Here is a 25,512-nt window from a genome sequence, read left to right as displayed (position 1 = left end):
CTGCTTCCAACATCTTGATTGTGCAGTTTCTGCAAATGCTGCAGATGCACCTCTTTACACTGGCTTTTAACACCCAAAAGGTACATTTTCAGGACCCACCTTAGTTCTGTGATTGTAAGGTGTTTTAATCTTGACATTGTATTCTAATTGGTGTAACCCAGCCTGGGACCTCCGCTTGAAGGGTGCTATAACAACAACAAAAATCACAAAAACTATAGGTGATTGTTTCAGTTATGGATGCTCAGACTTGGCTATAGGGCAAGTTGCAATTGGGCATGGGAATCAGGGGCAATGGGCATAAATCTACCTCCTCACTGTAGTCCATTCTTTGGGGGATTTTGAAAGAATGTTGTGGACCCCACCCCACCTGGTAGGTCCCACCCATCCCTGACAAGCAGAGAGAAAGTAGGCAGTCAGACACAGCCCTTGGGTAAAAGTTAGATCCAGTGTGAAATCTTTAATTTGGATTATTTTACATGGAGCCCCCCCCTCTAAAATAATGGATTAAATTAGACAATTCGGAAGTATTGTATTTAGAGGGAGTAGAGACGAGATTTGGATGGCATGCCTATCTAATAGATGAAAAAGTCAAAGTACATAAAGGCTTCCTAGGGCATATAGTCAGAAAGTCTATATACAAAATATGGGAGAAATATAAAAGACTCCTAGAACCGAAAACTCCTTGGTGGGCATCGCCGGCAGAAATTGTCGCAGTGAAAAAATTAAATATGAAAGAAAATTGGGCTACTTATAAAACTGTATTAAAGGAAGAAAACGGAGAATTGGAATTAAAGGATTATACAGAAATTAAAGCTCATATTAGTGATTGGTTCCAATATATTCAAATTAAGTATAGATTAGCGAAAGACAAAAAGATAGGATTTGAAAAAGAAATATCAAAATTCAATAAATATTTAAGACAAGAAAAATTAAAAAAATATCTAAATTATATAATCTGATCTTAGAGTGGGAAACCAAAGATGAACTGGTTAAAGCATCCATGATTAAATGGGCGCAAGATATTAGGGAAAATATTATGCTCGAACAATGGGAAAAATTGTGGAAAGAAGATATGAAATTCACTATGTGTTATTTATTGAAAGAAAATTACCTTAAAATACAACATTGATGGTATTTAACACCTGAAAGAATAGCAAAAATGAATAAAAATTGTAGCGATGTCTGCTGGCGATGCAACACTGAAAAAGGTACTATGATGCATATATGGTGGAATTGTTTAAAAATCAAACAATTTTGGGAAAGAATACACAATGAAATGAAAAAAATGTTTGGATATTCATTTAGGAAAACATCAGAAGGTTTTCTATTGGGAATAGTACCAGGAAGTCTAAAGAAAGAAGACAAGAGATTATATTTATACGCAACAGTAGCCACAAGGCTATTGGTTGCAAAAAATTGGAAAAGTGGCATTATACCAACAAAAACAGAGTGGCTTGCCAAATTATTGGAGTATTACAATATATCCAAAACAATGGGAGAAATTGGAAGGATATCAAAAGAGAAAATAGACAAGGACTGGAAGGTGTTTAAAGGATACTTGCAAAATTATATTGAAAAATCAGAACTCCTATTAGAATAAACAAGTTCCGTTATAAATACTGAAATACTAAATAAGGTGGATAACAATGTGAAACAGAAAAAGAAGCAGAAAATTGGTTTAAAAGTATGTGAAAGAAAGTAATAGAAGTGGAAATAGATTGCAATTGAGTAGATTGGAAGTTTATCACAAGGGTGGGGTGAGGGGTGAGGGGTGGTGGTGGGGAAAGGAAGTATTTGTGGGATTGAGGGGGGGTATGTCTGAATATTCTTAAGGACTGTATGAAATGTATGTTTGTATATTCATAACATGTATGTATTAATGTTGAATTATTTTAATAATAAAATTATTTTTTAAAAAATACATGGAGCCCCGCCAAACCACCATCAAATTCAAGCTCCCAGTGATGGCCTATATAGTGAAAATCACGCAAACACGATACAAGGCACATGTCCTCATATATCTTCATGATTTCTATGTAAGATTTTTTAAAACTAAGGTTATAAAAAATCAGAGACTACATCTGCAAACATGGAGGCATTGCTTGTTTTGATAGTGGTTTGGAGAGGTTTGGAGCAAACAGCACGCAGACCTAGTGGTGGGAGGAAAAAAATCCTTAAATAAGAGACACGGGGGAATGATTAATGGACTTCAATGTCTGTACACTAATGCACAAAGCATGGGAAATAAACAAGATGAGCTTGAGCTCTTGGTACAGCAAACTAAATATGACATAATAGGCATCACTGAAACCTGGTGGGATAAGTCCCACGATTGGAATGTAATAATGGAGGGATACAATCTATTTCAGAGAAACAGACCAGACAAGAAAGGAGGAGGAGTGGCGTCATATGTCAGGGATGTGTATACCTGTGAAGAGACCCAAGATTTAGAACCTCAAAGCCAAAGTGAGAGCATTTGGGTCAAAATTAAGGGAGAGAAGAATAACAGAGACCTCATTGTGGGAGTTTACTATAGATCCCCAAGCCAAACGGAGGACATAGATGATGCCTTCCTGGAACAGATGGCCAAGCATGCAAAAGGAAGGGAGATAGTAGTAATGGGGGACTTCAATTACCCGGATATTTGTTGGATGTCAAACTCAGCCAAGAGCATAAGGTCAAACAGATTCCTCACTGGCCTTGCAGACAACTTCATTGTCCAGAAAGTGGGAGAAGCAACAAGAGGAACAGCCATTTTAGATCTGGTCCTAACCAATGTTGATGACCTGGTTAGCGGGGTAGAAGTGGAAGGATCATTAGGTGCGAGTGATCATGCTCTTCTGAAGTTTACTATACAGCGGAAAGGAGCAGCCAAGCATACTAGGACTCAATTTCTTGACTTTAAGAAAGCCGACTTCATAAAACTTAGGGAAGTGCTGGGTGAGATCCCATGGACAGTAATACTAAAAGGAAAGGGAGTTCATGATGGCTGGGAGTTTGTTAAGAGGGAGATAGTAAAAGCACAACTTCAGGCAATACCAATGAGACGGAAACATGGAAGGTGCCTAAAGAAGCCAGGGTGGCTATCTAAAGAACTTTTAACTGAGTTAAGATTAAAAAAGGATGTGTACAAAAAATGGAAAAGGGGGGAAACCACCAAAGAGGAATTCAAACAAATAGCCAGCACATGTAGACACAAAGTCAGAAAAGCTAAAGCACAGAATGAACTCAGGCTTGCTAGAGAGGTTAAAAGCAACAAAAAAGGCTTTTATGGGTATGTCCGTAGCAAAAGGAAGAACAAAGAAACAGTGGGGTCACTCAGAGGAGAAGATGGTGAAATGCAAACAGGGGACACAGAAAGGGCTGAACTCCTCAATGCCTTCTTTGCCTCAGTCTTCTCCGATAAAGAAAACAATGCCCGACCTGAAGAATTTGGAGCAAATGATTCAGCAGAGGAAACACAGCCCAGAATAACTAAGGAGATAGTACAAGAATACTTGGCTAGTCTAGATGTATTCAAGTCTCCAGGGCCAGATGAACTGCATCCAAGAGTATTAAAAGAACTGGCAGATGTGATCTCAGAACCACTGGCAGTCATCTTTGAGAATTCCTGGAGAACAGGCGAAGTTCCGGCAGACTGGAGGAGGGCAAATGTTGTCCCTATTTTCAAAAAGGGGGAAAGAGAGGACCCAAATAATTATCGCCCAGTCAGTCTGACATCAATACCAGGGAAGATTCTGGAGCAGATCATTAAGCAAACAGTCTGTGAGCACCTAGAAAGGAATGCTGTGATCACCAATAGTCAGCATGGATTTCTGAAAAATAAGTCATGTCAGACTAACCTGATCTCGTTCTTTGACAGAATTACAAGCCTGGTAGACGAAGGGAACGCAGTGGATGTAGCCTACCTTGATTTCAGCAAGGCATTCGACAAGGTGCCCCATGATATTCTTGTAAAGAAGCTGGTAAAATGCGGTCTTGACTATGCTACCACTCAGTGGATTTGTAACTGGCTGACTGACCGAACCCAAAGGGTGCTCATCAATGGTTCCTCTTCATCCTGGAGAAGAGTGACTAGTGGGGTGCCACAGGGTTCTGTCTTGGGCCCGGTCTTATTCAACATCTTTATCAACGACTTGGATGATGGACTCAAGGGCATCCTGATCAAATTTGCAGATGACACCAAACTGGGAGGGGTGGCTAACACCCCAGAGGACAGGATCACACTTCAAAACGACCTTGACAGATGAGAGAACTGGGCCAAAACAAACAAGATGAACTTTAACAGGGAGAAATGTAAAGTATTTCACTTGGGCAAAAAAAATGAGAGGCACAAATACAAGCCACACCTGGCTTGAGAGCAGTACATGTGAAAAGGATCTAGGAGTCTTGGTTGACCACAAACTTGACATGAGCCAACAGTGTGACGCGGCAGCTAAAAAAGCCAATGCAATTCTGGGCTGCATCAATAGGAGTATAGCATCTAGATCAAGGGAAGTAATAGTGCCACTGTATTCTGCTCTGGTCAGACCTCACCTGGAGTACTGTGTCCAGTTCTGGGCACCACAGTTCAAGAAGGACACTGACAAACTGGAACGTGTCCAGAGGAGGGCAACCAAAATGGTCAAAGGCCTGGAAACGATGCCTTATGAGGAACGGCTAAGGGAGCTGGGCATGTTTAGCCTGGAGAAGAGGAGGTTAAGGGGTGATATGATAGCCATGTTCAAATATATAAAAGGATGTCATATAGAGGAGGGAGAAAGGTTGTTTTCTGCTGCTCCAGAGAAGCGGACACGGAGCAATAGATCCAAACTACAAGAAAGAAGATTCCACCTAAACATTAGGAAGAACTTCCTGACAGTAAGAGCTGTTCGACAGTGGAATTTGCTGCCAAGGAGTGTGGTGGAGTCTCCTTCTTTGGAGGTCTTTAAGCAGAGGCTTGACAACCATATGTCAGGAGTGCTCTGATGGTGTTTCCTGCTTGGCAGGGGGTTGGACTCGATGGCCCTTGTGGTCTATTCCAACTCTATGATTCTATGATTCTATGGTTCTCTTGTAAAAATTAGGAGGATCCATAATGATTCATGCCCCGGCTCCATGTTTATGCACTACTGGGAAGCAGCAGATCCATGATGTTTACAGATCTGTCAGTGTGACAGTGGTTGCAAGTGTGCAGGAGAACAGGGAACCTGGTTAAAAGCATGCAATATCTATTTTGCATTCACCAAAGAGTCGGAATTATCGCTTCCAAGCTGGTTCGTCATTTCTGCTTTAGAGGTTTTATGATGGTGTATTTTACTACCTTCCTTTTTGCTGCTTTAACTATTTATTACTTGCACATTTATCACTCATATCTACATTGGCTGCATTTAAGGTGCTGGTGTTAACCTGGAAAGACCTCTGTGTGTGGCCACCTGCCCAAGTCCTCAGAGGGAGGCTCTTTTCAATGCCTCATCACCAGAGGAGATATACTGGGTAGTTGCATAAATGGTGCCTTCTCTGTGGTGGTGCCATGACTGTGAAATGCCATCCAACTGGAGGCACTTATTTGGCAAAAGACCTATCAGTTTGCCTTCGTACTTCTGAGATGGTAGCTGCCACCGCAAATGGAGGTTAAGGGATGCTCCATCAGTGTTTTTATGACTGATCTTCAGTGCAGTGTGTTTCTTCTCAAGCACTCTTTATTGCTTGGAATTGTTTTAAATTGTGTTGTAACAGGCCACAATCACACAATTATCACATGTGAGACAGTGTAGTGTAGTGGTTAGAATGTCATATTAATACCTAGGAGACCAGGGCTCAAATTCCTGCTTGGCCATGAATCTCACTGGGTGACCTTGGGCCAATCTCAGCCTAACCTAGCGCACCAGGATTAAATGGGGGGGGGCATGTAGGCCACCTTGAACTCCTTAGAGAAAAGAATGGGATACAAATGTAACAAATAAAAATAAATAAAGGGTGGGTGGGTGGGTGTGGGAGTGGTAAAGAAAATAATATTGCTAGACACCTTGGAAAGGCTTTCTCTTGAAAAGTGGTATAAAAATTAATTAAATGATTTTTTAGGATCCATCTTATTTCTGTGATTGTAAGTTGTTTTAAACCATTTTTAATACTGTGTTTTAATCTTGTAACCTGGTCTGGGACCTGAGGTTGAAGGATGGGAAAGAAAGAAAGAAAGAAAGAAAGAAAGAAAGAAAGAAAGAAAGGCTACAGTATTAAACACCCTTACATGGGCATGAGCCCAGTTGAATTCAGGGGACACTATAAGGTATAATTAAGCTATCCCTTTCTAAAAATTGTTGTTAAATACAATTACAGTAGTTGAAAACAGTATTTAAAGAAAACTTTTTTAAATGTGGGAAGACAGTATGAAATAGCAGCAGTTTTGTATATCCATGGCATATAGAAGGAAACCCAAAAGGATAGGAGGAGTATTCCTTTCAGGAGAGATCCAGGGAAGGATACACATCCTGATAGGATTACCAGCTCCTCCCTCCTCTTTGCCTCTGTAGTGCTGAGCATAATCTTGGCACAGCTGTTCAAGGTAGCAAACAGAGACAAATGCCTTCCTCTTTCAGCCATTCACCTTGACCTAACCATGGGTGAAACCAGAAGCCAGAGCCTTCCCCAGAGCAACATCCATATTGGGTAATGCAAGGACAGCCTTCGTTGTTGCTGCAAGCGCATCACGTGTCTCAGGCTATGAAAGGAAACTACTACACTCCAGATCAGTGTTACAGCCATCAGTCATTGCATATTTACGGAGCTAAAATGAAGATGCAAATTTCCCCCCAGAAACCACTTACAGGCTTGCCAGCTGCTGATCTTAACTGCTGACTTTGCACTAGGAACCACACAGCATTTAAACCCCCAAATAACAGGACAGATCAGGGATGTTGGTAATTGTGCAATGTTTGCTCTGGCAGAAGAGATGGGTCATATAGAGATGGAGTTGTTTAGAGAAAGGCAGAAAATGTATTTTATTAGCTTTTGGCAAGGAAGAGGCTTTTCTACCTTCTTCCATTCTGAATGACATTGGCTTGGAATATTATCTGCTGGGGGTGGGGAGATACCCCACACAAGGGATCTTGACGAGGAACAGACCGCAGGGATATCCTCATAGAAATACATCCATGCATTCTGAACAGAAAGACAAGGCTTGACTTTTTTCTCTTTTTTTGCAAGTACTCCTGCCCCTGTTGTTTGCTTTAGAGGAGTGCAAATTAGAGGTACACCTAATGTATGTGTCCAAGTTGCATCATTTAAAAGCCAAGTGATATGACCAAATGGGCACACAGAGAACCTGCCTTAAGTGAGAAATGGCAATTTCTTCTCCATTATTAACACTCTGTCCTCCAAAATAAAGATAGAACTGTGATAAAGCCTCTTTCTTGCCTGGAGGAAGGATGAAGAGATGTGGGTGTGAGTAGAAACCTTTGATTTTTGCTTGGTTAGAATGTAGCCTCCTATACAAAAATGAGAGTCTGCCCACTTTCTCCTCTAGAGCCACCCACTTTGGCTCGTTCTGCCCAACACTGGCATGTAGTCCTTGGAAGATGGCCCATGAGGGAACGCAGCCCCTTGGACTGGAAAAGGTTCCCATCCTTTTCTAAGGAGCACGAGTATCACTTCCTTTCTCATCACTCCCTATTCCTTCCTACTGTGTATTGAATGGAGAGAGTGTTGGGGGGGGGGGTCATATCAGCCCCACAAGGCAATGTACTTTCCCCTGACACAGTGACAGAACATCCCTGGGTTGAGACATCCACACCCTTCCTCTTGTCCTGTATGTGATCATAGAACCACAGAACTGTACAGTTGGAAGGGACCCTGAGAGTCAACTAGTCCAACCCACTGTGATGCCGGAAGGAAAGTAGAAGCAGCGGAAGGAAAAGCACATATCACTCACTCTTCCTCAGTGCTCCAGTCTTTAGAATCTGCTTAAGGAAGTGGAAACAAAACACCACTGATGGAAGTCACGTAGGAGCATAGCAGAGAATAAAAAAAAAGGTTTTTTTGCAGAAAACAAATGTTAACAGGGCTGGATTACGACCTTTAGAGGCCCTAAGCACTTTAATGATTTCGGTGCCCCCATATATATCTAATTCAACTTATTAACAATAATAAACCACAATAAATAAAACCTACAGTAAGATGGAAAATAATGTTTATTTTTGTATACTTCCACTTTATTTATATTTTAAACTTTTTCTGCAACTTTTTCTAATTGCAAAGTGCTTGATCAGATCCTCAAAACTAATCTTATGTAATGCATTTGCTTCTACACATAGTAGAGATAAGGCATCCAGCCTTCCTTGCTGCATAGTTGGTCTGTTGGGATTTTTAATATATTTCAAATGAGAAAATGAATGTTCAGCTGAGCAATTTGTGACCATTGATGTTAAAAATCTGCCAATGGAAAATTTATGTGGTGCCCCCCTTCCCTCGATCCAGCCCTGAGTGTTGAAGATATGCTTTGAATGACTATTACAGTATCCAAGTTATTTAATTATATTAATATAGTACCATCTAGTGGTCAAATCATCAAACAAAACTGATACCACTCTTGATAATGATGAGCTAATAAACATCTTAAACAGAAACTGGTGGTTATGTGTTTGTTCTGTTGTTAACAATGCAACCCCTGCTTTTCACAGGTGCAAGGAAGAGACCAGCCTAAACATTTCCATCAACCAGAGAAGAAGCAAGTTCTCCAGTGCTTCCTTTCCTCTTCATAATACTAAAGAGAGAGGGGAAAGTTTGCTTGTCTAAGCGAATTTCTGCTCTTCAGATTGAAGAACAAGATAAATTTCCATACTTCTATTCTTCTGGAATGGAAGAAATGTTATTTGTTTCATTTATTAACTTGAATAGCTTTTATTAATGCTCAGTTTGAACAAGTTCAGTTTGAACAAATGAAAACACAGGTGGGGGGGAATCAACTATGAAAGCTTCAGGACCCCTCATCCCAGAAGGGCCCCAGAAATGACTTTAGTCCACATTGCTTTAAAAAATTGGGTCTAGTACGCCCAGTTTGAGTCACGCAACTCAAGCTGATTTTTAATATATACTGTATATACAGGCCCAGACAGAGGGGGGGCCATATGGGCCACTTGGCCCGGGCCCCCCCATTCCAAAGGGGGCCTTGGTCAGCATATTCACAACCGCAGGGGATGCACTGGGGCGAGCGCGGAGGCGCAAAGGCGGCGGTGGGCGGCTTCTCTGGGGACCTGGCTGGCAGCGCCAGAGAAAAGCTCTGCGATGGAGAGAAAAGCTCTGCGATGGAGAGAAAAGCTCTGCGATGGGCTCCGCAGAGGAGTGCGGAAGGGGCGCCGGGTAGGTGGAGGCGACCAAGGCCCCAGCAGCCAGGGCACCGAGAACGTGGTGGTGGGCCATGTTTTCCATGCTGTTAAAGTTGGTGAGTTTTTGTTTGAAATTTTGTTTGCCAAAAATTAAAACCACACGTACCTTAAAGATAAGTGTGTTGGCTTTCTTATCGCTAATTTTTTTTTTTAATGATGAAAAATTGATGAAGATGTGGCCATTTGTTTAAAATTTTGTTGACTAGGCCAGGAATATTACTTACACCGAGGAGTCCATATAGCTCAATGAGGATAAAATTTGGTGGAAACAATTTTTTTTAAAGAAATAGTGGCTTATGAGCAATAGTGTATTTCTCACAAGCATACATCTTTTTTAAGAGTAGAATAAGAAGATGGAGAAGTTTTAATTATAATTTAATTATAATGAATAGTCAAATTTGTCTACTTAAAAATAGATTTTTAAATACATTATTGAACTATTAAAAATTGTATAATACATTTAAAAATGAATAATGTATTTATTGTAAAATGTATTTAAAATTATAATACATTATAAAAAAAAAGTTATATAAATATTTTTTCAGATCAGCACAGACATGAGTACCACAGGGAGGAAGTTCGAAAGTGGTGCATCAAAGAGAAAACGCGCTAAACAACAAGATGAAGCTGTAAAACAATCAAAATCTATTACTGTACTTGTAGTCAGAAGTCAACAACAAGTCAACCCTGTTAATCACCTTGCTGAATCAGGACCTTCCGTTATAGAGGTAATGCTATCGAAGAAACTGGCGATCAATCAACAGAGCGAGCCGTGGAACAACAAATGCCTTCTCAACAATCTGAAGATAATAATACAGAATCTTCAGTTGAAATAATCCCTGCCTCACAGCCACAAATCGATATTGGATTAATTAATAAGAAGAATAGAAATGATACTGAGAGGCTTTTAAAAGTTCAGGACTTCGAAGTACCAATGAATGTTCCGAGTGATAAGGACAATAATTCATTTCCAAGTCGTCTTTTTACTGTAATAATGAAAAATGGCTAAAAACATAAACGAGACTGGTTGTGTCGGAGCCAAGTTAAGCAATCGCTTTATTTTGTACCTTTTTTTGTTTGTTTGTTTTTGTTCTCTAAGGGGGAGTTATGACTAATGTGAGTGCATTAACAGATCATCCAGGATGGAGTATACAGAAAGGATGGAGAAAATTAAAGGATCACATTCCTAGCCATGAAAATTCTAACTTACATAAAGAAAACTATATTACGTGGAAAATGTCAAGTAGAGCTGCTCTATGTGGTTCTGCAGTTGACAATTATGTTGTTGACCAGCTCAAGGCTGAAAGCACTAAATGGAAGAAAATACTTCAATGCATCCTTGACATTATCTTGTTTTTCTCTCCCTTTCCTTGATTCTTCTGAATGACTTGATGATAGTCATAATGGTAACTTTTTGGGTTTAGTTGAGCTCCTCAGTAAATACGATTCATTATTAGAGGAACATGTTGCACAAGTACCAAATGCACAGAAGAATGGTGTAAGACTCCAAGTACACTACCTATCAAGTAGAATTCAAAATGAGTTTATTGAAATTTGTGGATCATTCGTCCAGGGGAGTATCATTCAAGAAATACAAGAAGCTAAGTATTTTGCGATGGCTGTTGATGCAACCCCTGATTGCTCTCACCAAGAACAGTTATCATTCATCAGCAGATATGTGAGGAGGGAAGCTAAAAGTTTTGAAATTGAAGAGCGCTTTCTTGGTTTTCATGAATTTTCCATAAAGACTGGAGAAGAAAGAAAAGAAAGCCAAGAAAGCATTTTTAAATGTAAATACTTAAAATAATCATTTTCCCTATGTATTTTTAAAAAGCACTATTGTATATCTATATTTTCCATTTTGTCTTTATATGCAGATACAGTTCAAGCCTTGAAATAAAATTATTTGTCAGCATAACTTTTGTGAAAATTATTTTTATACTTACTTATTTATAAGACTTCAGTTATCCCCAGGGTAAAAAAAAAAGGGGGGGGCACATTTTCTACCTGGCCCGGGCCTCTGCCTGGCTCTGCAAGGCCCATATATATTTCAACAATCTCAAAGTTTGCGAGTCCGTAGCACAGATTTCCCCCCACTTTTAACAGAGTTTAAGACCCTAAAGGAATAAATTGAGTTCACAAAAGTACTTAAATGGAAAAGTGATGTGATGAAAATTATCAATGTCAAAAACTAACAAACTATTTTGTAATGACAAGTTTGTCTACACCTACAGTTGAAACAAGTCAAGCAAACACCATTGAAACCAGTGATACAGCTCCCACAGTTTGTGCACTTTCTAGCAATATTCAACTCACTGTTAATACTTTTGATACAGATGATGATCACAGTGGTCAACATGAAAGTTCCGTGGAAGGAGCAGAGACAGAGCAGAAACATGAAACTGGAAGCAAATTCAGTGATTTCAAAGAATGCAGTGACCTTGGACACCGGCCCAAAATAGTTGATAACAGTTCCACACAGAATTGTTTAATGCAGCTCCTGACAGCACTCTCCAAGGCATGGATTATGACGCTGCCTGATCTGCCACTTTGCACAATCTCTCCCTCTAAAGCTGCAAGAGAGTGCATGCATGCAAACAGATTTGGGGCAGGTATTCTTTTGGGGTGGCCGTGTGGCACACTCTGAATCTACCTGCAGGATGAAGCAGGCAGTGTTCACTTCGGTGAGCATCCCTGTTCAACATCTTGTGACATCCCTACTGTCGCTAATTGGGAGATAATCTACCATGCAAGGGGAAGTTACACTGAACCCTTATGTGGAGCCTCTGTTTGTGCAGGAGGGGGACATTCACCCACAAGACTAGCCTTGATTCAAAGCAATAGGAAGAAGAGCAATGTGGCAGGCTTGCTGCTCTCTGTCAGGAAGGGAATAATCAAATGCAGAATTATGTAAACTGGATTAGGTTACTATGGCAATGGTAACTCATGAACATATCTCACGCTTAAAAAAAGAAACTATCCGGACTCCATCCCTGCTCCCTCCAATATTCTTCATCTTTGTTTTTAACCACCGCACAGTTTCCTACTTCTATTGCTTGGATTCAGTCTTCAAAGTATTTTTTTGAAAAGCTTTATTACATACCTTACAACATTTCACAGGTGAACATAGGGCTCATGGGTGGCCCATCCCATTTTGCCACCTGAGGTGAAACTCGCCGGTGCCATCTCCCCCCCCCCCACTGCCTCGCTTACTGAGGTCACACAGTTATAATGGTCACTCTGAGTGAGTTCTGCGAGATGCTGTGGAACTCCCATGAGATGGCAGCCCGGCCGCACAAACCTGACAGGCATGGGCGGGTGAGGTGCCCGGGGTTCCGCAGCCCGAGGCTTCAGTCTTGGGCTGGCTGGCCCTGATAACAGTACACTTGTGACACTCTTCGCCTCAAATCAAAGATTATTGCCCAGACTCCCTGTTATGCATTGCTGACAAGTGGGGTTGGACTAGCTGGCTTTCAGGGACCCTTCCAACTCCGTGGGCTGCATTCAGCGCTCTCCGCCTTCTAGCGCAAGGGCTCTTGTTGTGCAACAAAGGGATCCAACGCAAGAGCTGCACTAGCGGAAAGTAGCTGCACCATCTATTATGCAACAAAATTACCACCAACCTGCTTGAGCATTCTCTTGCACTACTCTTGCTCTGCCAGCCCAAAACATTTCCCCAGTGGAACGAATAGGCTGCTAAGTAATTCTAACTCAGTGCTACGTTGGATCCAACCTGAAGATTCTATCAACTGTTCAAAATGAGCCTCCACATCTCAAAAAAAAGGGGGGGGGAGGGGAGTAATAGACACAAGATGGTAAGTTATTTTTCACCAATGAAGACCAGAATATCAGTTGTTTCCCTCATAAAAATAGACAGTTAGAGACAAGTTATTAGCAGTTACTTGCTTTTTTTCCAAATAAGGTTGCAATTTCATCAAGATTTCCCCATATTTTTATTGATGCCATAGTCACCAAGTTATATTTATAGACAAGATTGGTAGCTTCCAATTGGTTGCCTGGTTGGCAGGAGAAACAGTTACCTTGGTTTTCCACACTGTTTAAATTTATGCAGGGCTGTCGGGGTGGCATATGTGCTTGGCTCTGAGTTACATTTTCTTCAAAAGACATCTTTTTATATTTTTGGAAATGGCTTCATGTTATTGAAGATATCATTCCATCTGGAGTTTCTCATTTTATGAGTAGATATGTGAAAACTTTTCTTAACAGATGAAGCAAATATGATTGATTTCACCCACTCTGACAACTGTATAGTATGACCTAAGTCCACTGCCCACTTCACCATAGCTCACTTTACCTCCTCGTCCTTTACCGACCATTCTAGTAAAATTTTGTACATTTTCAATCGAGTTTTCTGGTCATTGTATATCAGGTCTTTCTCAAATCTTGAAAGCTCTTTACTGAATCCCTTCTTTTTATCTTGTTTAAATAGATCAAATATTTGATGGTACTCTAGCCAGCCTGTCACTTTATTTTTTATCTCATCAAAAAAATTAAGTTTTAATTTATAATCTTCCTCCCAGAGAATTTCTTTATATGTTACCCGATCGTTCCTCATGTTAACCTTTTATACAGTCATGGCCTCCGTTGGTGACAACCACCATGGTGGTTTTTGCTCCAAAATACATGTACCCTTATTTTTTTACCCAGACTGCATAAACCCTTGCTTTCTCATAAGAGAGATAGGCGTGCCAGCCAAAACTGTTGTTGAAATCCTCTAGATCTAATATACAGTGGTACCTCGGGTTACAGACGCTTCAGATTATACAGGTTACAGACGCTTCAGGTTACAGACTCCACTAACCTAAAAATAGTACCTTGGGTTAAGAACTTTGCTTCAGGATGAGAACAGAAATCATGCTCTGGTGGTGCGGCGGCAGCAGGAGGCCCCATTAGCTAAAGTGGTACCTCAGGTTAAGAACGGTTTCAGGTTAAGAACGGACCTCTGGAACGAATTAAGTTCTTAACCCAAGGTAACTGTATCTGTGTTTTTTAAGATCAGCCACTCCTTGATCCAACATAGACATGCAACCTCATAATACAGCTCAAGATTTGGCAGGGCAAAGCCTCCTGATTCTCTGCTATCCATCAGGAGTTTATAAATAATTCTAGGTCTTTTGCCCTGCCAAATAAATTTTCTTATGTCCTTCTGCCAGGTTTTAAAATGTCTTGAGCTTCCTACTACTGGAATGGCTTGGGGGGGGATAGTATTTTGGGCAACACATTCATTTTTATTGTGGAGATCTTACCCCAGAATGATAATTTTAACCTGTCCCATATTTCCAAATTTCTTTTTATCTCTTTCCAGGTTGGTATATAGTTATCTTTGTACAAATTTATATTTTTAGCTGTTATCCATATACCTAAATATTTGATTTTCTTGCTAATCGTAAGGCCTGTAAACTATTGTAATTCTCTTTTATCCTCTTCTTTCATGTTTTTGACTAACATTTTGGTTTTATGTTTATTTAATTTGAAGCCTGCAACTGACCCAAATTCGTTAATCTTCATAACTGTTGGCACACTTTCTCTTGGGTTCTTCATCGCTATTATCAAGTCGTCAGCAAATGCTTTTACAGGATCCGTTCCGTAGGCCCGTCCGCAAGCCCAAAATGACGCATGTCAAAGTGCCGCGCCTGCGTACGCATGCGGCGCAATTAAACACTTCTGTGCATGTGCAAGCGGCGAACCCGAAGTAACCCATCCCAGTACTTCCAGGTTTGCCACTGATGTTCGCTGAAGCGGATGCAGAACGAGGTTTGACTGTATTTAATTTGGTTCTTTGCTGCACGTTTATTGCATTTATGCCTTGCAGAAATTTTCTCTTGCTCCGGGCTGACTGGCCTTTATCTTCTCTGAGGCCAGGGGCGGTCCCGGCCCACAGGTGACCCGCCTCTCCTGGCCTTAAGGTGAGCACTCCTCCTGAGAGAACCCAGTTCCCTCTGCCTCTCTGCCCTGAGCCTCTGCAGCTTAGGAGAGGCTGGAGGGTTACTGGACCCAGGGGCAGCTTCACCTTCCCCTGACAGGGCTGGGAGAGGCGCGCCTGCCGGCAATGGGTCCTCAATCACCTCCGGAGCCAGAGTGGATACATCTGGTGTCTGCTCCTGAGGATCCGGCACAGGTGCAGGCCCTTCAGATTCAAGCCCCTGCCCCGGCTCAGCCGGCCCTGGAGGCGGGGACTCCTGTGCAGGCTGGGACTCCTCAGGTTCAGATTCTGAATCAGATTCCCAGGCCATCACACCGACCCACTTCCTTCAGCTATCCATAGTGGTGGGCATTTCAGTGGATCAGGATATTCGGATATTTGGAAATCTCTCAGTGAGTTTTTGAGGGGGGCAGTTTGGAATGGTGTTTGGAAGTGGCATCACTCCAGCTTAGGGAGTGCAGTCTGAGGATGGTATTACCCCAATTACTCTCTGGGAGACCTTCTGCCTATAGTAGACAAGTCTCTTTGCCTCCACTTGTGTTCTACTTATTTTGTAAATAAAACAAATATTGCAAAGATAGCCCAAGGCTCCAAGGCCATCTCAAAGGAAACTGAACCCAGTAGCACTACCCCTGGAACATCTCACTGTTTGGAAAAGTGGGGAATGCCTAACAATATTGTTTCATCAGTTTTGCATCCCCCATTTTAACCGTCAAAGTACTTTTGAATTTTAACAAGCCTCTTGCAAACAAGGGCAAATGGTGGAAGGAGCTTGTCTCCCTACACAAATCTCTGAACCAGGGCCAATAGACAAAAGAAGGACACCAAGATTGTGTACCCTCCAATTAAACCCCTATGCAATGGAAACACAAACTCAACTGAAAAGGAAGGTTGGATCACAGCCTAATGTATTTTGTGGTGGCTTAATTTAATTTATTTATTTTATTGCTACTAAGCATTCCCACCGTACATCAGTTTGACAGTTGACTCCCAATTTATCCATTTATTTTCTTTTAAAGAAAGCATTTGGGCATTTTATAATTAGTTTGCTTCTGTAAGTGACCTTACATTGTGATATAATAAGCACAGTTCTGTAGAGTGAATATGTCTTCATCTCAGCTGCACACAACATGAAGAACAAGAAATTAAACACAGTGAGCAAAGGTTAGAATTTCAACAACAGAGACTGTTCAGATCAGGTACTGGTTGGAGATATTGTTCTTTATACACACAAGTCACTACATTTTGCCTAGCACACTATATAATTTCTTTTTTAAAACAATGGTTTATAGGATGGCTGTCTACAGTGGCAAAAAAGAGAATAGATTTTTATTTATTTAAAAAATACAATATATAAATTGAATATTTATGTGTATAGATGCAAAATTGCCAAATTCAATTATTTCTTTTTTTTAATCACCAACTAAAGCATGAAAATAATCCTGGCTTGAGTAGAGACTCAAAAACAGAGTACTTGAATATAGTCATACATTGGGTTGCGAACGTGATCCGTGCAGGAGGCACGTTTGCAACCCGCAGCGTTCGCAGCATGAAGTGCCACATCTACGCACGCGCGTGTCGCGATTCGGTGCTTCTGTGCATGTGCATGATGTCATTTTGTGTTTCTGCGCATGCATGAGCGCCGAAATCCGGAAGTAACCCGTTCCAGTACTTCCATGTTTGGCACGGTCCACAACCCGAACCCGCAACGTTCGTAACCCGAGGTATGACTGTATATGAACATCCACAAATCCACCTTCAAACAGAAGGGAATTCACAGGTCGGTCAAGGGAGGGATGGGTAACCTGTGGCACTCCAGGCAGCAGCTACCCAGGACTATCATGTTTGGTCATTGGCTACAGTGACTGGGGCTGATGGGAGGCAAAAGTGGACAGTGTAGTGGGGCTGCATTGCTAGCCTGACCTGCATCTGGCCAAACTGCTGTTGCATCCTGGGATGGAGACGGGGAAGGACATGGTGGTGAGGTGGGTGCAAATGTATTGGCAGGAGCAATGGATTGGCTCCGCTGGTGGGTTTGCACTGCGCCAGCTCTCTGCTGTCACACCCCTCGCCTTCTGCAGTTCAGGATACTACACAGACTCAGTCAGACAGAGGTTAGGTGAGCAACACAGCCTCACTATGCCGCCCCCTGCAGTCTGGAGGCTCAGACAGCACCATCCCTGACTTAGTGTAAATGTTTTACTGGGGATCTGGGCCCTAAGGGTGTTGGTGGGTGGGTGGGTGTGCTTGTAATGACATTCAGTCATTTGATTATTCCCCTTTTTCACCATGCTCAAGGACCTCAAAGCATATTACAATCAATAGTAGTGTATTAAGAACAAGATCAAATCAATCACGTAAAATAAAACATTCATAATGAACTGAAACAGCAACCAGAGACTAATAATCATTTAAACAGGGAATCAGTTAGATCTCAGCAGTGTGTTTATAAAGAGATGTCTTCTCAGTGGTGCACGCCTCATGGGTAGAGAGACAAGCTTTCTGGTGAACTGGGTTGGCACCATCAAAGGAAGGCTGTGCTCCCAACCAACCAACTATTCAAAGCTACCCCCAGCCCCCAGCCCCGTGGGCCTGACCTGCTTTTTCAAGGTTACAGACCATGCACCAGCCAAAGCTGTTGAAGGACATTTCTGGACATAGTGGCAACCTGGCCCTCTAGAAGCGACACAGCTGTCTCTTAGATCCAGTATCTTGGCATAATGCACACACGCATAATGCACACAGGCATGCACACAATGCAAGGCTGCTTTTTCCCACATCTTCCTTTACTTAGACATATTGTAGGGAGGAAAAGAGTAAGAAACTCCTCCTATCCAATGAATATTCAGAGGTCAGCAAGAAAGCATTCTGTGATTGACTAAAGCAGAACAAAATGAAACAAGTGTAGAACTTTTTACCTGTGTGTGTCAAAGGAAAAATTTATGTGATCCTCAGGCAAAGGGTTTCCTTCCTGGTCACTGGCTTCACTGGGTTCATGAATGTCCATATCTGGCACTGTCCTCAGTTTTGTATTATTGAAATATGTGCCTGCGAAACTCCTGGCCAGCACACCTGGATTAGAACAAGGAGTTTCCTTTGATTACTGGTGCTGGATTCAAAGTCACTCTAGTTCAATGGAAAACCAGTCATGTAGATTTGTTATGACAGATCTGTTAGACAATTATGCAGTTTTTCACACACTTTTCAGCTCCGTTTGAGTCCCAAAACAGAGTACAATTAAAAATGTTTAACAATACCAATAACAAGCAGAGAAGTGCAATGAGAAACAAAGAGCTGCCTAGCCCTGTATTGTCTCCTCTGACACCAGTTATCCAGGGTCTCAGGTAGACAGAGGCAGAGAAATACAGAGGCGCTTCCCACATTCTACTACCTGATATTTTTACCTGGAGATGTCATGGGATGATCCTGCATGCAAAGCAGCACACCAACACTAAGCTATGGCCTATGGAATAACCATCCAACACTGGGATGTGTGTGTGTGTGTGTGTGTGTCTCTTCTGCCATCATAAACACAGAAACAGCTAAGGGGCAGAGGATGATGCACTCCTAAGGGGTGTGTGTGAAGAAATAACAGGTTAGGAGAGATAAGGACATCCAGAGAGATGTAAGGTGCTGGGATTGGGGGACCTCATGTGTAGCAGTGTAGAATATATCCAACACTGTAGAAGTGCCCTGTTTACCTGCATGTAGGTTCCACTGATGTAGTTATCAATGGCTATTTGAAATGATGGCTGTATATTATCTCCCGTATTGGACACAGTATGCCTCTGAATACCATTATCTGGAACACAAGCAGGAGTGCTGTTGTCCTCCTGCGCTGCTTGTGGGCTTTCCAGAGGCATCTGGCTGAGCGCTGTGGGAATGGGACGCTGGTCCAGGCACAGTAAGTGTCCAAAGTAAACTTCCGCTGAGCGGCTCCACCCTGGAACTTCTCACTGCTCAGGGAAGTGAAGAATTCACAATAATATTTTTATCTAGATGCCCTCACAAAAAAGTGCCTTCATTCAAAGGTTGGACAAAATTTAGAAAGCAAAATGGCAATGGTGAGGAAATAGTGAATGAAGGATAGAAACATGATCTACAAACTATTCTAGCGTTGCTCCAGAGGCTCCCCCCCCCCCATTTACTCCTTAATGTGATTCCCTACTCTGTCCCCAGGGGCAACATGGAACTGTATCAGCACCTGTGAGAATTCACTTGGATATTTGGAAAACACAATTTCTTGCATTTGCATCCTTGTCAGCATCATAAAACTGTCCAGTAAATCATAAGAAGGAAACAGAGAGAGATGCTGCATAGTGGTCTGTTCATAGATAAATTATGGTAAACGGCCCGTCACCTTATTGCATAATTGGATTTGCAACTGTCAATTTTAAAGGTAATTAAGTTTACAAGTGTGAAATAATGGCAGAGCAAGCAGTGGCTATTTCAGAAGTGAAGTTAATGTTGGTGTGTTATTTTTTAATCAGCACACCTTGGTGTGCATTTGGTCACTGAAATGTAGCTGTTACTATAGAAAGCCTTCCGGGTCGTTTAAGTTTCTGTTTGAGATGTGTGCAATCAATACAATAAACTCACAGGCTATGTATGATTTTGGGATAAATCAGCCTCCCAACCCCAAGCAACATGAGTGCCATGAAACCAAAATCCACATGTCCCCAGCCTGCTTGAGCTAAAATAGGCTGCACTCGGAGCACATATAGAAGTAGACCACTGAATACAATGGGACATGCTTCTGAGTAAAGATGCACAGGAGAAACTGATCCAGTTTCCCTGATGAAAATGGGATTAAGACTTCAGTCAAATGCAGCAATCCAGTTATTCTGATTTAGGTGTTGTGGGTTGACCTGCAAAATCTCTTTATGATATGTAATAGAGCTGTCCCTGACGCTATGTTGCATTTACTTGGAGCTGGCAGCCCGCTTTTAGCAGTTGTTCTTCCACTGTCTGCTGACCATTCCCTTTTTCAGTAATAGCTGTCAGGATAGTTTCATGTAATGACTCAACCAAGGATAGTTTCATGTACTGATCCTATGACTCAAAGCCGGTGTGGCATAGCAGTTAGGGTATCTGACTAGGAATGGGGAGACCATGGCTTAAATCCCCATTCAGCCATGAGTGACCTTGGGCCAGTCAATAGCTCTCACTCAGCCTAACCTGCCTCACAGGGCTCTTGTGAAGGTTAAATGAGGAGGGGTAGGACCATGTAAGCCTCCTTGAGCTCATTGAAGCCAAAGGTGAGATATAAACACAATAAATAAATAAAATGTGGTAGAACCTATCATGAATGTAACTTGACTATCCATCTGTCTACCTGTCTCATAGGAAATATTACACTGCAAATTACACTCACTTAAACATATAGAACAAAGTGGCCACTATATAATCAGATGAATCATTGATTTTTCCTTTTCCTTTTTTAATTTGAGAAAGTTTCTCATCAACTGATGGGTTATTCAGCATCAGTGATCATCGCAATTTAATTAGAATAAAGTGGAGAAAGGAAGAATGGTGCATGCCCTCTTCAGCTTCTTGGATAAAAGGTGGGATATAAATGTAATAATAAATAGGTAAATCATTTAAGAATTTCTATTCTTAATTCTATTTCTATTACAAACACTGCTTTATATTACATCTATATCACATTCTCTTTCTGCATCTCAGTTTTATCTCTTCTCCTGGGTTTCCCTTTAACAAAGTGCTATAAAGGGAGCAAACGCCTAGCACGAGAGAAAGTAGCCTCTAATTATAGACTATTAGGGTGGAAAGATTTGAGGGCACTGCCAATAACACACTTGGAACATTTCAGAGCAGGACCTATGACCTTACCTTGATAGTCAAGGAGAATGGAAAGGAGCAACTGGGGGCAGACCTCCTCCAGCACCGAACAGAAAGTGGACAAGGCGCCGGGGCCCTTGCAAGTCAGTTTCTCAAAAAGATACGCAGCTTGCTTCTCACAGCACTCCTGGGACAAAATGTCTTTGTACTCCTCCAAGGAAAAAACTCTCTCATAAACCAGATATGACAGCACTTTCTGCACATCCAGCTCTGCTTCGATTCTCTCCCTGTGGTTGCTTAGGATATCAGCAAGCCAACGGTTCTTCTCTCTGCTATCTTTTTTTGTCAGTTTTGTACAGTTATAAAACCAAGAGCGAGCCGACCATCCAAACATGTTTGCATTTAAGCTAAAAATAAATGCAGATATTCCAACTCCGCCTGGGCTGTGCAGTCTTTAGCAGGCGATGGCCGCATAATGCAAGGATAGAGGGAGTGCAAGGGTGTATTGCCTGCCTATGGTTATTGCAATTCAGCTGGAATAGAAAAGGCCTATGTCGAAATTATAAAAGGGAGGGGGGAAGCCCACGCCCAGGGCTTTCAGTCCCCTAAGAGGATTACTTTACACTAATTATCCCTTTACAAGCGTTAATAAGCATCTCTGCAACCATAGTGAAGGAGACAGGAAAATAGCTGGGCTAATGTTACTTTTTAATTCTGTAACCAATCTTTAAAAGACCCTCTTTTTAAGATGAAAAGGATTTTTTTTCAAGAAGACAAAATATCAGATGAATCACCCATGACAAAATGGTGTTAAAACAAGAGGATGTGTCTTCAGGGTTATAGCAAGTTTGACCCTGGGAGGACTGTCACCCAAATCACAGTATGATTGGTTGGTGATTGCTCCTTTTAAGTAGTATTTCATAGGAAATATGTTCCATGCAACACATTTATGAACAGAAAGACCTATGATAAGAATTTGTTTTCTCCCTGAAGCCTGATATTCGTAACTTTCATCACTGAGCATGGCTATCATGTGTGCTGGTTACTAGGTCAACTCCCATAATAAAATAAAATACAAAAAAACTCTCATAAATAGTGTCTACTTAATGAATTAGGATTAAGAGAGATTCTTACAGCTCCAATGTAGGTGTGCTGCCAGCAGTAATTATTCACTGTGGATCATGCTTGTATAACATCCCCTCTTAACGTGTAAATTCCTGCAATCGGCAGCAGTCTTGTTTTTTGATCTGCTTGCTTTCTCCAGGATTTCTGAGACATTCGTGCTGCCTCTATTGCCCAGGGCAACTCCCTTCCTCAATCATCATCAGACTGTCACCTTCAGCCCCCAGCACAAGATATACTTTCACATATATTTCTGCCATTTCCCACTGCATATGCTGTTACTATCACAGTTATAACTTGCAGAGATACAGCCTGCAGCAGACTTCAGCAACCTGCTGCCCTCCAGAAATCTGAGGCTACAACTCCCATCAGCACCAGCAGACTCTGGAGGGCAACAGGTGGTGAAGACTGGCCTACAGGTTCCCATGTCTTCTGATCTTGCTTGGAACGTCATGCCAGGGTGCTGGGATAGCTCTGTCCCTTGGAAACAGAGTCTAATGTGAACAGAATGATCTCAGTGCATATAACTGTTGAGATGTGTGAAGACATGATGTATAAAGGTTTGTATTTGGAATGAAAATAAAATGTTCTGTGACCTCTTTGACAGAGCCATGAGGCCTTGTCATGTTACAATACTTATATTTTATTTCTAAAAATATTTATACTGCTATTTGTGATAAAAAATAAATCAGAGCGGTTTACAACAATTGTACAGAAAACCAGAAAACCAAAAACATGAAAAGGTTAAAATCAGAAATCAGCTAAGTACAGTATTATGGAAAGATGTGTTCTTAATTGCCTGCACAGGCCTGGTGGAATAGAAAAGTTTGCAGCAGGTGTTTAAAAGTTGGCACAGAAAGTGTGTGCTGAATTGGCAGTGTTCCACCATACTAGGCCAATGACACCAAAGGCTCATTTTCTTGTTGTCAAATAAGCCTCGCCAACTCAAAGGACTACCAACAATGCTCCTGCAGGTGATCTCAGCCGCTGAGCGAATGAGGTCCCAGAGGTTCCCTGAGCCTACGTTGCTCAGGGCTTTGTAAATGAGTACAAGCCTAGCCTACATAGCAGTCATTCATGGTGACAGGCTCTGACAAGGGGAGAGGGAGAGGGACTGACTGATGCTTAAGATTTCCTTAGGTGGGGCCTGGACCAGGAAAATGCAGTCCGATTGGTCTGGATGGCAGCAGACTCTGGCTGAAGGTTCAGCTGGTGCCTTCTGTTTCAGCTTTTAAATGCCTGCTGAAAACTAAGCAGGGCACCCGGAGGGGAATGATATCAATCATATGCTCCCTACTTTAGCAGTTACAATTTTTGCCCCAGGATTCACTTAAATTGGAAAAGGAGTCAGTTCTTGAGGAACATCTTGGTGCCTCTCCATGCACAAAGATCTGGTCCACCCAACTCTTTAGACTGGTTTCTGTCAGCATAAGGGAGAACTCTTTAAATGTTACTAATTGGTGGTATGTGTGGCTCATGTTACAAGATCAAGTGGGGCTGCAAGGAGTGAGGATCTTATTGGCAGAAGTGGAGTTGTGCCAAAGTTCATAAATTTTGGAAATCAGAGAAATCAGTACACTTAATAGGTAAAAATGTGGTCTTCAGTCTGTTTTTTTATAAAGGTAATGTGGATCTTATACATAAACAGTTGATTTTTACAGTATATCTCCTGGCAGTGCTCAATTCTCAATTGTTTAGGGCTGGGGTGAGACTTCATGCTATTCCCTAGATAACTGGTTCAAGAAAGGTATGTTCATTGCTATTGCTGAGAACCTATGGGCTGGTGTTATTTTTAAAAAACCCAAATGTTCAAGAATTCCGCCATCTTGTGCTTGGTGGCTGCTATTACATGCCTTTATATGGACCAAAGTTGTTTGTTTGCTTCATAGAACTCTGCCAACCTTCCAATTAATTATTATTATTATTATTTATTCAATTTATATACCGCCCTTTATCAAAAGATCTCAGGGTGGTGGAGACACATTGAGATTGCAGAGTTTTGAGAAACTAAAAGATAAAGTGCGAGATTGGCTACATTATTATCAAATTAGAGAGGTTTTTAATATGGATAAAAAAATAGGCTTCCAGGTGGAAAAATCGAAATTAGAAACAGAATTGTTAGAACCTAAAACTAAGGTACTTTCAAGAATGTATAACTTGCTGTTAAAATGGAACACTCAGGATGAAACGGTTAAATCAGCTATGATTAAGTGGGCGCAAGACATTGGTCATAATATTATGTTTGCTGACTGGGAACGGTTATGGACCACTGGTGTGAAATTTACGGCATGTAATGCCTTAAAAGAAAATATTATGAAAATGATATATAGGTGGTACATGACACCAGTCAAGCTTGCAAAAGTATATCATTTGCCTGATAATAAATGTAGAGAAACTGAGGGAACATTCTTTCACCTCTGGTGGACGTGCCCAAAGGTCAAGGCTTTCTGGGAAATGATCTATAATGAACTGAAAAAGGTATTTAAATATACCTTTCTTAAGAAACCAGAGGCCTTCCTTTTGGGCATTGTCGGCCAATTGGTGTTAAAGAAGGACAGAACTTTTTTTATGTATGCAACAACAGCAGCAAGAATACTCATCGCAAAGTACTGGAAGACACAAGATTTGCCCACCCTGGAAGAATGGCAGATGCAAGTGATAGACTACATGGAATTGGCAGAAATGACTGGCAGAATCCGAGACCTGGGAGAAGAGTTAGTAGAAGAGGATTGGAAGAAGTTCAAAGACTACCTGCAAAAACATTGCAAAATGTTTGAATGCTAAAATGATGCACAGGCTGTAAAGATAATATGGCATCAGTGACATAGTTGAAAGGAATATGTAAAAAATGTTTTAAAAGAATAAGGGTGAAAAAAATTGAATAATATTATGTCAAATTTAAACCAAATGATACAAAGGGATTAAGTTATAAAGAACAGGTAAAAATGGACTTAAAAGGAAAGGAAAAATTGGAGACATAATAGGTTGAAAAGTATAATATAGAATAAGATTTGAAAGAAGGTAAGGTACTGCTGAATATGAGTGTATAAAAGGGAACACAGAAAAGGGAGGTGTGAGGAAGTCGGGAAAGAAGGTTATAAAAATAATAAGTAAAAAATTGGATTTTCATGGTTTTTTTATGTTTTTCTTCTATTTACCTTTTTTATGTTTTCTGTTGTATTTTTCTGTTTTTGTTTGATTGTGATAATGTTTTTCTTTTTCTGGTTGACTGTAAAACCTGTTTTATTATTCAAAATTTCAATAAATATCTTTTAAAAAAAAAAA

The 25,512-nt window shown here is 41.2% G+C and overlaps 1 protein-coding gene across 5 annotated transcripts in view; it reads right to left on the bottom strand.

Annotated features, from left to right (window-relative positions):
- The window catches only part of TJP1 (tight junction protein 1), a 324,709-nt gene extending 303,195 nt beyond the window's left edge, over positions 1-21,514 (bottom strand). For all 5 annotated transcript variants that reach the window (XM_077918885.1, XM_077918886.1, XM_077918887.1 and 2 more), the window contains exons 1-2: positions 21,157-21,514; positions 18,225-18,378 (exon numbers count right to left, since the gene is read on the bottom strand). In XM_077918885.1, the coding sequence (XP_077775011.1) occupies positions 18,225-18,378; positions 21,157-21,499 (497 nt within the window). In that variant the 5' untranslated portion in view covers positions 21,500-21,514. The remainder of the gene's footprint in view (positions 1-18,224; positions 18,379-21,156) is intronic.
- Between the last annotated feature and the right edge of the window lie 3,998 nt (positions 21,515-25,512).

Source organism: Podarcis muralis, chromosome 14, assembly GCF_964188315.1.
Source record: "Podarcis muralis chromosome 14, rPodMur119.hap1.1, whole genome shotgun sequence".
Classification (NCBI taxonomy): Eukaryota; Metazoa; Chordata; class Lepidosauria; order Squamata; family Lacertidae; genus Podarcis; species Podarcis muralis.
The sequence above is the reverse complement of the archived record's forward strand: the minus strand, read 5'-3'. Positions and strand labels throughout refer to the sequence as shown.